General features: G+C 30.1%; 1 protein-coding gene across 1 annotated transcript; it reads right to left on the reverse strand.

Moving 5' to 3' along the window:
* Window positions 1-5881: 5881 nt before the first annotated feature.
* Window positions 5882-11486, reverse strand: LOC126884223 (uncharacterized). The gene is made up of 2 exons (XM_050650119.1): window positions 11333-11486; window positions 5882-6319 (listed from the first exon to the last, which is right to left on the reverse strand). The coding sequence occupies exons 1-2, from the start codon at window positions 11375-11377 to the stop codon at window positions 5951-5953; spliced, it is 414 nt and encodes a 137-aa protein (XP_050506076.1). The 5' UTR covers window positions 11378-11486; the 3' UTR covers window positions 5882-5950.
* Between the last annotated feature and the right edge of the window lie 3476 nt (window positions 11487-14962).

Genomic DNA, 14962 nt, shown 5'->3' on the forward strand with positions numbered 1-14962 from the left:
CTGTGTGATGATGATGACCTATGGCAACCCATTAGTGGAGTCGGTACTAGAAGAATAAAAAGAAGTGGTAGCCATCCCAGTGGAGAGCGCTCTTTATCTATGTTTAGTTTACATTACCAAATTTCTGACTTATTAAGCAGTGATGAGGTCAGGAGATCATTGTTGATTGTCAGGAGTTGATTTGGATGAGATGATAGTCTCTTAAAGAAGTTTGTACACTGAGTAATGGTTGCTTTTTTAAAGTTTCAACATTCAGGTCATGATGAATACCATAGTTTGGCACATAGCAGGGGGAATTGCAGATATCATAGAGGACTTTTGGATTGGAATTTCTGTAGTCTCTGCATATTTCTGTTACTGGTAGTTCCCCAGATTTGAACCCCCTACATGCATACCGGTGGTAAGATTGCCTATAGAGAAAAAGTTTGTTCTGTATAATTAAACCTGACTTCGTTTCATAAACCAGTGCATGTTCTTGTAAGGTAAAAAGTAAGAAACTCATAAATCGTATAAAAAACTTCAATATGGCGTTCGCTGAATATGTCTATCCTTATTGGTTGTTTAGAAAACTGCAAAATACATAATATATTTTGAGTTTTTATAAATATTCATTAGGTACTTATGTAGAAATCAACTTAAACCTTTTTATTACAGGGAATGCTGAGACTTCTGGTGCTTAAATCATACGCTATATTTCAAAGCAATTGGTAAAATAGTTTAAAAGTTATTTAATTTGTTTATCCCAAATTAATTTTTTTTGCAGCACTATAAGTCAGAAAATGATGAAGGTACAGTAATACTTTGGATAGTTTATGAAAGAAGAAGATATACACTAATAACTTAATTAAAAAAAATGACAAATAATTTTAAATATTGCAAAATTATTTTGCAAAAACATGAGAACTAAAAAAGGGGGGGCTAACTTCGTCAATAATTATCCTATTACAATTGTTTATCTTTCTAAATGTGTATAAAAATTCAGTCTTTCTAAATATGAAAAAATAATTTTTCTATGGGTAACGGTTAAAAAGTTATTCTAATTGTTTATACGTAAGCAAAAAATCGACATGCTTTTGTAAAATAATTTTACACTGTTTAAAATTACTTTTTGTCATTTTGTTTTATTTAAGTTAATAGTATAAATGTTCTTCTTTTATAAACTGTCCGAAGTATTACTGCAACCTCATAATTTTCTGACTTATAGTGTTAAATAATAAATAAATTAAATAACTTTTAAACTATTTGACCAATTACTTTGAAATTTAGGGTACGATTTAAGCACCAGAAGTCTTAGCATTCCGTGTAATAAGAAGGTTCTAAGTTGATTTTTACATAAGTTATGAATATTTATAAAAACTCAAAATGTATTATTTATTTTGCAATTTTCTAAGCAACCAATAAGGATAGACATATTTAGCGAACGCCACATAGAAGTTTTTTATACGGTTTATGAGTTTCTTACTCTCAAATTTTTTTAAAATGCTTAACTTTTTGGTAATAGACGAAAAAAGAGAAAATTTACCGTTTTTTGATCTTCATTAAAATTTGTTTATAACTATGTATATCATCAAAATCGGCTGCAGGAAACAAATAGATTATTAATATAGATGTCCATACTACTCATAAAATTTGGTTTCGACCTGGAGGGGGATGTGTCACGAGAAAAATCTTATTTCTCTGGACTATGTGGATACCCAGATATTTGACATCTTTCCTAGCATGTAGTAGGTAAGTTTCCGTTTATATATACCAGATGGCAGTTCACCTTGTAAACATGAACCTGATGTGTGTTGCTGTAGTATTAATTACTGTGACGTGCCATAGTTTCAAACAATTTTCCAATAATTGGTTTAATGGTTTTGCCAAATTCCGAAGCGAATTCTGCAATTCACATGAGTGCCTTAAAAATGTACTTTTTAACAAGTATATCATACAATATTTTTTCTACAAACGTTATAAATTTATAAAATACAATATTTTTGTTAATTGTTGAAACCATTAAACCTATGACCCCTAAAAGGTAGAACTGGTTGTCTACACTCGAGGGGAATGTCTAAAAATTCTTAGCGAAAATATTATACCGTTACATAAACTTGTTTTTTCTACAAACGTGTTAAAAATGCAATAATACAGTTTAAATCAAATTTTAAAAAACCTTTTAAATCACCTTTTTCAAATTGCGCAAGTTGTACTATTAATAAATGTTAATAAATGAAATATAAACATTTTGACGTTTAAAAATTTGACAATTCACTTTTAACTGCAGTGCATTAAAATTTTTAAAGCACTAGTGCCTTAAAGTAGCATTTTTAACACTCCTATGGAGTGCTAAAAATTGCATTTTTAACACGGTTGTAGAAAAAAATATTTAAATTTGTTTTTCGCCTTACACTGGCCTTTTTTAAGTAACTCCTGTTGGAAATTTTGATTTAAAATCGATTGAAATTATTAGAATTCTGTTGGCAACATACGTTATACAGAAACATGAAAGCCAAAGATGCAGATTAATAAATTGGTCAATTTAAAAACAGTAGTTTAAGTTACACTATAATAGTGTATTGAAATGTTACACCTTTGAGGCATTAGCGTGTATTTTTTAGAGGACGCAATTTTATTTTCTTGACCTTTGTCCACTGGCTGCCATCTTGGAGAAAGGGGTGCAAAGGGTCCGTGTGCTGTATCTTCTAGCAAATTAGCAATTCTATAAAAAAAGTTAATAAGACATTATTTGTAGCAAATTAAATTATCTATAACTTTATTCGCATTACTTGTTATCGTAAAACCAAGACTAGCACAACCTGCGGGGTTTTGAATAGATGAAGTATAATGCCGAGAAGAACATGATATGAGTCCTTGTATGTGGCTAATCTGATTGACAAGAGAAGACTTACCCAAGTAAATAATCGTGAAATCAGACCGAACGTGATGATGGGACGAAAGACTTGTTGACAAATCTGACATAGATCAGCCAGCATTACGGCTGCCAATAGCTCCAATCTTGCAATTGGAATCTGACCAAACGTGAAGTCTGGTTTTCGTTGACAAATGTGAATGGATGAGTCAGCATTACGGCTATCAAGAGCTCCAATTTTGCAATTGGCGATGGTGTGTATTTTTGCCACATATGGAACTGCAAAAGTTGTTGTAGCAGACATTTGGGCAGTAAAAGACACCGAGGAATAAACCAAGACGATAAAACGAAAATAAGACTGATTTCCAAAAGAATAGCCTGCTAAGTTTTGTAAAGGGGACAATAAAAATAGAATAAAAAAGAAAAATGAAGTAAATTGAGATGGTTGCTGAAAATTATCGAGCTTTAGAAGCAGAATGAACAGAGATCCAGTATTTCTAAGGAATTAAGAATAAGTGGTTCCTTGAAAATGAACAATTATAATTGTCATATCGTGAGCAGTTAAAGCATGAGTAGTGAACATGGAGAACGTTTACATTAAGATATTTCAAGTATAAAAAAAGAATGTGTGTGTGTGCTTTGTACGCACGTAAGAAGTTATATTTCTATTATATGATTATATGATTATAAACGAAATTAATATACTTTTTATTTATATTTTATTTAAATATTAAACTAATTTATACTTACTACTTCTCAAACATTTTTATCAAAACAGTGCCAAAAATTAAAATAATAAAAGAATAAAACACACACAAACACATTAAAAATGCCACAAATGATTTCTGAACATTAATTGTCGAAAATTTTTTTAACTAAATACGTATTTTCTGAAAATAAAATTATATAACAAATATAGTTACAATCATAAAATGTATAAAAAAATAACAAAATAAAAGTTTCTATTGGGATTCGAACCAACTTACCAGCGCGGCTGGTATTGGCGTTGTATTGGGGTTCACTCGCATTAAACGCTTCGCCACGGAAACAGTGTGTCATTATGTGCGAAGATCGACTAACTAAACGGATTAAACTTTTATATTTTTGAATAATGTAAATCAAATTATTTTGATTTTGAATTGAAATGATTTAGAATTGGAAAAATACAACAAAACATAGAGTAAGAAAACAATATATTAGGTGAATATTGATAGAAATTTTGATGGTAATCAAATTATGCAAATAAAAGTATTACATACTATGTATTTTGGTAGGTTCAAATAGGTAGGTACCTATGATACATTTACAATTATTACGTACCTGTTGCTTTAAAAACTATTTAAAAATCACTATAATTATAAACTTTTTTTGTTTCTGTCCTCACAACAATAAAACTAATATATTATACATTTGTTTACCTTCATATTGAACAATTATTTATTATTGACAGATCATTTCAACACCCAATCAGAGCCCGTATAACGACTAATAAATTTCGCAATCACTTGCATAGTGCAAAGTGGCTATGTTCAAATATCATAACAAAATTTGATCAGCTATTTTTAAAATACTTACCAGTGTAAGATTCTTTAGCTTTGAATAAGCGAGATCGTAGATCGTCCCGGTTGATTGTTGTTATCCACAGTTCTCTACGCCTTCGAGCTAATAGGTTTTTATCAGTAATTTTGCGGCACTCATACTAGTCACAGTTTGATGGGCTTTCACATTGGCATGCAACAATCATCTCTTCTATATTAATAAGTCCAAAAATATAATATGAAAACTATTTAAAAAGGCAGTATAACCATTAACTAACTTTTTGTTTGTTGTTTCTCTTCCTACAAATTTTAAAACGCAACAACCATACATAACCAAACCACAGTCCCACAGCTGCCATATTGGATAATTTTTGTCATGTCATTTGAACATCCAATCAGAACAAAGTTGTAATGCGACTGCGCCGGGATCAAAGGTTTTATTCCTATTAAAATTCACCCTCATATCGCGCGTAAAGAAGTATAACTTCAAAAACAATATCAAGGAATATGGCGTTCGGTTCGAGAAAGCTGGAGGACTACTGCTGGACAATTAAAAGAGATGTACCAGAAGCAAAATAATCCACCTCAGGTTTGTGGTGGAGTATTTTGCTCCCAAAAGTGCTGACCCAAAAGTGGATTCCATCTTATACAATAATTTGTCATACACTCTTATTGAAATGCACTTATTTATATATCTTATATAATATTCGGGTATAATATCACAAGAGAGTTAGAATAAATTGACAATAATGCGACAGTTTTTCGAAAATTTGTTGTCTGGCAATAGACACGAGAGCCCGCAGGGCTCGAGAGGCTATTGCCCAATGACAACAAATTTGAGTAAAAATGAAGCATTATTTTCTTATTTATTCTTACTCTCGTGTGATATTCGTAAGATTATTTTTTAATACGTATATTAGGATATTTTCTTAAATGTGACAGTTGTCAAAACTAGGAAACTGGTTGCCATTAAACAGAAACAATCTACTTAAAAAAAATTATATCGATAATTTTCTAGAGTAGATAATTCTCAGTATAATTTTAATCTGATTGGACAGAATTAAACACGTGATCAAATATCTTACTATACGATTGGAAGTTAAAATCATTAAAAAATAATCTGCAGTAATTGCACAAGAGCTCTAAAATTCTATATTAATTTTAGAGATCGAGTGCAATTTGTTGCGATTATTTCATGAATAAAACTGTTCAAAACCAAAATTTTATTGTAATTTATTTATGTAAGTACAAATTAGTACTGTTAAACACACAGTTGATATAAAATATTTTACGGTTGAAAATCATCACTTTTATAACTTTTAAAACATTAATGGTCATTAATGTCACTGAATGTATTTTTTCGTAGCAACGAAGGGCATCTGACGTAATATACTTGACGACGGGATATTATCAAAAATTATCACCTTAATTTGCATTTCTGTTGCTTTCTATTGGTCAGAATCTCCTATGAAAGAAATAATCTGTAAAATAATTGTAACGTTCACATAATTCTTTATTAAATACAATTTGGTTACAGCTTCAATTTGGTATACTAGAAAATTTACAATTTATGGTAGTATTGAATGTCGTTTTGGACGAAGCACACGAACAACAAGTTGGCGGTTTTTCCAGAGTTATCTGATTTTTTGGCGCATTTTTGGACGAGTCCATCAACCTTAGAATGATCTTTCACCACCAAGGAAACTTTGCTGGTAATAGCAGGAATATCAAGGTCTCCGTTGCTCTTCAATAATCCTGCTTTTACAGCCATGCAGAACATATGAACACCTACTTGATGGTCATTGATGTTGTTTTGAAGGTTTCTTAATTTATCTTCATCTACATAGGTTTTGGGATCAGCTTGACAGTCGGCATGTACTTTAGCTAGTTTAATTCTTTCACTTTCGGGCAGGTTTGGCAAATGGCTAGCCTGAAACATAAGTAAAGTAACATTATTAAAAATTTATTTATATATAAATTTAAATAGCTTCTTATCGTATTTAAATTACAAAAGAAGCAGGAAAATATGAATAGAGAACTACATGAACTAAGTAAATCAGTATAGACCAAATTTTATCAAAAAAGAAAATCAAAGTCAGAAAAGAATTAAAACAAATTCTACTTAATTTTTAGAGCATATGAAATAAATGAATACAAGGCCGACTTTATTTGTATATCTAGATATATACCTACTATGGATTATATGCCTGGTGGGGTACACGACAATTAGACCGAAATCATTAGACCGAAAGCAGTAGACCGAACTCATTAGACCGAAAAGCACTTTACCGAAACCTCACTAGACCGAACAGCATTAGACCGAAATAGCAAATAAATTTAAAAAGGTTTGCAGTAAATTATGCTAAGATTTTGTATATCTGTCTTTTTGTTTATTGTATTTTTTTTGTATTATTTTATATATAGATTGTGTAAATTGTTACTCTGTACAGTCTGATATGAAATACTTTTCATCCGTTAAACAAATTAGTGAAGGTAAAAATAAATTAAGGGTAGAGTGACGTTAACACCATTTTAACTGTTTATAATAACCATCCAAATAACCTTTAGTTGTAATTACATTAGTCTTATCTCTTTTACTGCGACAAGTAAAAAGAACTGCTTTTCGGTCTTCTGCTGTTCGGTCTAGTGAGGTTTCGGTAAAGTGCTTTTCGGTCTAATGAGTTCGGTCTACTGCTTTCGGTCTAATGATTTCGGTCTCTTTACAGTAAACCGCCTGGTGGAGCAACCTAAAATTAATTTAATCACATACTGATAGACAAAAATCCTAAATGTGGAGAGCCTAAAGGGAACATATTGTGGATCCGATCAATAATACGATCACCAAATGGAGACCAGTATCAGTCAGACCACGAGGAAAACCAAAAACTAGATGGGAGAACCAGATAATTGCGGACCTTAAGAAGATGGGTGCTTGAGACTGGACAACCCTAAGCAAAAACAGAAACAAATGGAAAAATATTGCAGAAGACGCCAAGTCACACCAATAATTGTAAAACCAAAAGGTTAATGCTAATTGATTCCCCGCGACAAATGAATAGGAAGATCCCAAAGAGGGCGGCAATCACTCCGCCGCCAGGAGTTTAGATGCCATGATGATACGAGTAAAATGCCTATAAACAAAGGTCAGGCGGAACAATAGAAGAGCTAGACATCGAAAAACCAAGGCAACACAAACGAGACAAAAATAGTCCACACACTGACAAACAGCACAGACAACTTCGACAGTAAAAAATAATGGAAATAATTAAAGACAAAACTACTACTTAATAGACCAAATACCATAAAAATAAAAGGGCAAATATTGTTCTAATCCTGTGACAACTTAATACAAATTACTATTTTTTTGGGAATAAGCTACAATTTAACTTCAAAAAAATAAGTTTATTAGACGTGTCTATTTCCACTTAGGAAATCGTTCTCAAAATAGAAAACATTAATAATTAGTTTGTTTAATTGATATTTTTTTTGAATTTTTAGAACGATTTCCAAGGTGGAAATCGAAACTTCAAATAAACTTTTAAAGTAAAATTGTAGTTTACTCCCAACAAAAATAGTAAAAAGGGAAAAGTGGTGCAAGCAATAGAGAAAGCAGAAAAATGTATGGAAAAGAGAACGAGAGAACGAAGAACAACTTTTAAAAAGCGTGACAACTGGCGAATAAAATTTGCAGAATGCAAAAAATAACAATTTTTCAAAAAACGCAAAACAATGGATGACTCGGAAAAAATAAGGTATAATGTCTCGAAAAACGATAGAAGTAGCAGTTAAGGCAATCTTGTCCTAAAAGGACCCGAAATCGGTGATATATAAGACAAAACTAATATAAATAGAAAGAATAGTAATCGTAGATGTCGGCGGAGACATTTGTAAAAGGGAAAGGAAATAACAATAAATAATCATAATCTTTGGATGTTCACAATAGAATTAGTTTCTTTCCTATTTACAAGGGTCTTTTTGTAAGGCAATTTCACCGTTATAAAACACTTATAAATCCGTTTAAAAACAATGAAACCACTGGCAACAATTGCTCAGTGGGACAATTTTTTTGTTAAATTTAATTAAGATAATAAGATGAGCTATTCAAATACTATATTGGATGAAAATGTATGACACATATTATAAACTAATCACTATATTGAAGGCGAATTAAGCCAATAAGTTTAAATAAAATATAGGGTTTCATTAATAATTGGAAATATTTTAACTTTAGATTCCTGTGCTTAAAATAATAAGGTTTAATCTAAATCACATAGTCCGAAAATGCTTCCTAAGGAAGCTAGAGCTCTTTGAAAATTGCGTCGTGTATTTTCAGATCGATTCTATTTAGAAAAACGAAAACTGATACGCCTATTTATCTTCCAGAGATAAATCGATTCCATCAATGGCGAATTTCTAGTACTGGTCATAAGCGTCCCGTTTGGGTAGGGCAACGGTTGTTTTATCGCATTACTTTTTTGACTTTAATTTTTAGGCATTTTTGACACTGGATTAATAAATTGTGACGTATTTTAGTACTAATTAAAAAAGCACTTTTGCTTTAAGTCGGTTGGATACACTGTTTTCTAGAAAAGTCGATTTGACATTTTTCGTTACTTGAATTTCAAAAAAGTTTAAAAAAAAATGGTGTATTTTACAGATTTAAAGCAAGAGTAACTTTTAGTACTAGAATATCTCATTATTTAATAATCTAATTTCAAAAACGCTAAAAATTAAAGACACAAAAAATAATACGATAAAATAATCGTTGACCTACCCAAAACAGACGCATATTACTGGTACTAGAAATTGATAATTGATGAAATACATAGATTCATCTCTGAATAGTCCAGGGTGCATCTGTTTTGAGATGGACGTTGAGAGGTGACTCATATTTTTTGCAGAAATGGCTTGGACTTAACTTATAAAGTAATAATTGAGTTATCCTCCCACCCAAAAAGGTCCAGAAAATTGTTCAAATAATTAAAATGTCAAAAAATGAAGGAAAAATTCGATTTTTTTCTCCGTTTTTTGATTATAACTTTCAAAGTATTCACTTCGAAGAAATGTTGCACTGACATAAAAGTTGCGTAATTAAATTTCCTACGATATAGGATTGGTTAAAAATTTTAAAAATTGTCACCCTTGATGCAAAACACTAATAAGTGCGCAAAAACCATAAAAAAACAAGTATTCGAATTTTACATTTTTCAACCATTTATGCTACACATAGGACCTCATATTTTACCCAGAATAATTTTACGATATAATAAAACAACACTGTAAATTTAGTTAAGTTTGGTTCAATAGATTTTGCAAAATTCATTTTGCAATCCAGCTTTCGCAAAAAAAAATGTTTCAAAATGTTGCAGAACTGAAAATAAAGCAGATAGCAAGTTGAAACATTTGTTACATATAGAAGAATACCGTACCTTTCATTTGCAATTTGCAAAATTAAAATCAACTAACTACCACGGCGGATTTTTTTTAAATAAACATTAATTTTTGGTGCTACGCGCAGGACAGCGGTGTTCGATTTACACAAGTTGATTTCCACCAAAATTTCGTCCAATCTTTATCTAGTATATTATTTTCTCACTCTATATTTTGTTGTATTTTAATATTTTAATTCCACAAAAATCACACTAATTTGATTATTGATTGTGAAATATTGTTTAAACAATTGCATATGCTTAAAAATAACAAACTTTTATTCTCTCAAAAATAAATTTAAAATATATGAACAAAAAAAGTTTTTGATAAAAAAGGGTTATATCAAAGGATGTGTTTTTATTTTTCAATAAAAAAATTTATTTATTTATATCGAAATGTACTAAAAATTAAAATTTATCAATAATTATCAAACGTCATTGGAATGCCCAATCAAAGCAAACTATCCGCTGTCCTGTGCGTAGCACCAAAAATTAATCTTTATTTAAAAACATTCCTGATGCCGTTGTAGTTAACCGATTTTAAGTTTGTAAATTTTAAATGAAAGGTATCGTATTTTTCTATACGCAAAATAGTTTCAACTTGCTATCTGCTTTATGTTCAGTCCTGCAACATTTTGAAAAAATGAATTTTCTTTGCTAATGCTGGATGGCAAAATTTATTTTGCAAAATATATTGAACCGATCTTAATGAAATTCACAGTATTTTTTTACTATATCATAATGTTTTTCTGGGTGAAATATGAATGTCCTAAGTGTAGCATAAATGGTTGAACGTAAAATGAGAATACATGTTTTTTATTATTGTTTCGGAATTATTGCTATTTTGCAACAAGGGTAACAATTTTTAAAATTTTTAACCAACCCTATATTGTAGGAAATTTAATTACGGCATTTTTATATTGGTGCAACTTTTCTGGGAAATGAATACTTTTACAGTTACAATCAAAAACCGAAGAAAAACTCGAATTTTTCCTTCATTTTTTGACATTTTGTTTATTTAAACAATGTCCCGGTTCTTTTTGAGTGGGAGGATAACACAAATATTATTATATGAGTTATTTCCAAGCAATTTCTGCAAAAAAATATAAGTCACATCTCAATGTCCAAATGTACTAATATTTTTACAGATGCGCCCTGGTCTAGAAATAAATGAATTGATTCATCGATCTTCATAGAAGCGGTCTGGAGGTATTAAAACACTAATTACAAGACGCCATCTTCAAAGAGCTTTAGCTCATTTAGGAAGCATTTTCGGACTAAATGAATTAGGTATTGTCTTAAAATTATCTCAGGAATTTCCGGTCTTCGTTTGTCAGGAGTTACTGGACACCCTGTATATTCTAAGAAAAAAATTGCAATTTTAAACAGAAGACGTTAAATAAAATTAAAATTGCTCAAATTTCGTTTCAATATTACAACAAAAATTACAAGATGTAAAAAAACATTAAAGGAATAGTGGATCGTCATCAAAAAAATTAAATAGTAAATCTTACCATGGCTGCCACTAAAACACAAGTGAAAACAATGAAGGATTTCATTTTGTCTTTGGTTGTAACAGTAACTATATCTTAATACACAAATTGTTGAATATGTGCCTTGGCAATTTCTGCAATGCTTTTATATCCAATTCATAACAACAAGTAGGGAATTTTCAAATTTTGGGATTTTTCAAATTCTAATTAAGTAATAAATGCATAATAATATAGACAATAATTTCTGTGGATAAATATTCAAAGTAGTAGTTCTTAAAGTAATGGAATTACCGCATAAAAAATTCAGTAGTAAAAGTGAATTTACTTTTATGTTTACCGTTTTCAAGATTTTAACCTTGATCTGTTTTATCACAACTAATACTTTTATTATTAGCAAATTCCCAAGATACATATTTTGGATTACCAGGAAAATAGTAAATGTGTGCAAATATTTATTGATTATTTTAAATAATTAAATTATCAGAAATTTAATTTAAATACATTTTAGTATATTTTTATATTATAGTCTAGTTAATAAAATAATATCAAAATATAAAATAGTATACATAATAATCAGAACCAAATTACTGATAATAGGTACACGTACACATAGTTTCAAAAGTTATGCATCACCTAAAATTATGCTCATTTTCATAGCTGATTTTTTCATGAACATATTAACGGTTTCCGCTAATTTTTTTTATTTTAGATTTTTCTTTGGAATTTACAAAGTTGGGCAAAGGTTTGCCCACATTTTTTTGAACTTATACCGGGTGGAAGAAAAGAAATGTCTTTTCTTTTGTTAAATTTGAGACAGCCTGCAGAGGACAAGGTACAAGTGTGTATTTTCATCGAATTCGTATTGTAGTCTTATGCTTTACGAACATTTTGTTTTTTGAATGTTTCCGATATCTTAAGAAACAAAGAAAATATACGGTGTTATTCGGTAACATGTGTTTTTATTTGAAACAAAGCTAAATTAACAATAAAAAATAACAATTAACAAAGCTTTAAAAAACAACCAGTTATACGCAACACAGCGTAATGTAACAGAAACGAGATTGTATAATGGAGGCTCTGTGATGTTTTGGGGTGAAATTTCCTTGAGAGCAAGTACGGATTTGGCGTCTTTACGTAGCGACTGTTTAAATAGCGAAAGGTACAAAAATATTACACGGATTTTCTTCCCTTGAACACTTTACACGGAGTTTCTTTTGCACTGTATACAGGGTGAGTCATGAGGAACTGTACATACTCTTACCTCGTATGGAAGCCCCTATGGGGAATAACAAATGACCATTAAAAAGTGTCTGCTCCCATTGCTTAATAATATAAAAGGCGAATTGTTAATTTTTACAGAAATTTGTATTTGTCATAATTTTTGAACGGTAAGATCGATGTGTCTCTTATTTTGGTCAATTGTTACACTGTTACCACCCAATCAACTGATTTATTTAAACTAGAAAAAAATGAGGTCCGGCTTTAAAAAATTAGTTCGTTTTGATCTTAGAAAAAATTTCACCCTGTATACGGTGTTTGAAAACTCTAATAATAATTTTACAAATAAGACAAATAGGCAATTAAAATGGCATATTTATTTTTTTCTCCACACAATTACTTAATTTTTTATAAAAAAATCAAATTTGACTGTGAATTAAAAGTTTGGTGAAAAGAACCATAGATTTAAAAAACTTAACTTTTTTTACAAAAATTAATTTTTTTTTGAACAAATAGTTAATTTATAAGTTATTATAACCAACTGTTTTATTCAATCTAGAAAAAAATCAGGTCCGGCTTTAAAAAATTAGTTCGTTTTGGTCTTAGAAAAATATTTCACCCTGTATACGGTTTTTGAAAACTCTAATAAGAATTTTACAAATTAGACAAATAGGCAATTAAAATGACATATTTATTTTTTCCCCACACGATTACTTAATTTTTTATAAAAAAATAAATTTTGACTATGATTAAATGTCAAATTATCATTTTTATACACATAAGTACATAGTATTAATACATGGTGAGAAGGTAGTAATGCAAAAAACGACGGGAAAAATATTTCTTTTTGTTTTTGTTTAATTTACGTTTATTTGTTTATCTCCTTTTTGACAAACAAATATTATACAGGATGATGTTTTTGTATTATTCAAAACAACCTGTTCCTATTAAAATTCTGGAAATTGGCTAAAAAAGTTTTTTTTCTGAAAAATGTCTTTGGCAGAGCCAATTAGCCAGACTGGTTTGTAAAAAGGTTGTATTATTTAAAACGTATATCACAAGCAGTGGTAGTATTATTGCATATAAATTAAATATTTGTTCAAAAACAATTTATTTTTGTAATAAAATTTAATTTTTTTAAATCTCTGGTTCACTTCACCAAACTTTTAATTCATAGTCAAAATTGATTTTTCTATAAAAAATTAAGTAATCGTGTGAGGAAAAAAATAAATATGCCATTTTAATTACCTATTTGTCTAATTTGTAAAATTATTATTAGAGTTTTCAAACACCGTATACAGGGTGAAATTTTTTCTAAGACCAAAACGAACTAATTTTTTAAAGCCGGACCTGATTTTTTTTCTAGTTTGAATAAATCAGTTGATTGGGTGGTAATAGTGTAACAATTGACCAAAATAAGAGACATATCGATCTTACCGTTCAAAAATTATGACGAATACAAATTTCTGTAAAAGTAAACAACTCGCCCTGTATATTATTAAACAATGGCAGCAGACCATTTTTAATGGTCATTTGTTATTCCCCATAGAGGCCTCCATACGAGGTAGGAGTATGTACAGTTCCTCACGACTCACCCTGTATAGTAAATAATTTCGTCTTAGTGTATGATAAGACATGGTCTCCTCATGATTCTAGATCAATTGCTCGAAATATTCTTCTCTTCTTCTTCCTTCTTGTATATAGGCTTTAAAGCCTGTTTCTTCTTCAATATTAGCCTCCTAAATTGTTTAAGTTATCGCACTATCTTTTTCTTGGTCTGCTAATACTTCTTTGTCCATTTTTGACTCATGTCGTACTATTCGTACTATCCTATCTTCTGTCATTCTACTAATGTGTTCGTTTCACTCCTGTTTCCGTTTGCTCGAAATCAACTACGCGAAAATGAATTGCTCGACATAAAAATTGATCGAAATACAAATCTTCCTGGATAATATATAATACAAATCTTCCCATTTCAATGGAGGATGCTGGATATAGAACCCAAGTACATAGAAAAGCAACAAACACTACCATTAAAGAGAGGATTATTCGATCACTATATGATAGTCCCAAAAATATCCGTTTCAACAAAAAATATTTTTTTAGAGAAGAATTTATTAGCCTATATTTTAGTAAACAATCATTAATCTTTTTCTTTCTTCAGGTGCCATATCAGAATTACATTGCGAATGCTTCTCGATCTTTTGCAATTAGGAATAACTATCATGCATTTGATATCTGAGTCCATTATAGAACGTTTTTCAACCACGAAACTTATTTTATTCCTACACTTCTATGGACCTCTATTTTGCCTTTAAGGATCAGTTAAAGTATTCTTTATCGATTTTCGCTCACTGTATGTCCTAGGTTAAACATTTTCCGGCACTTAACAGCCTTAGCATTTCTCTATCTTTGTTGACCCTCGTAAGTACT

Source organism: Diabrotica virgifera, chromosome 5 (assembly GCF_917563875.1).
Source record: "Diabrotica virgifera virgifera chromosome 5, PGI_DIABVI_V3a".
In the NCBI taxonomy this organism is placed as follows: domain Eukaryota; kingdom Metazoa; phylum Arthropoda; class Insecta; order Coleoptera; family Chrysomelidae; genus Diabrotica; species Diabrotica virgifera.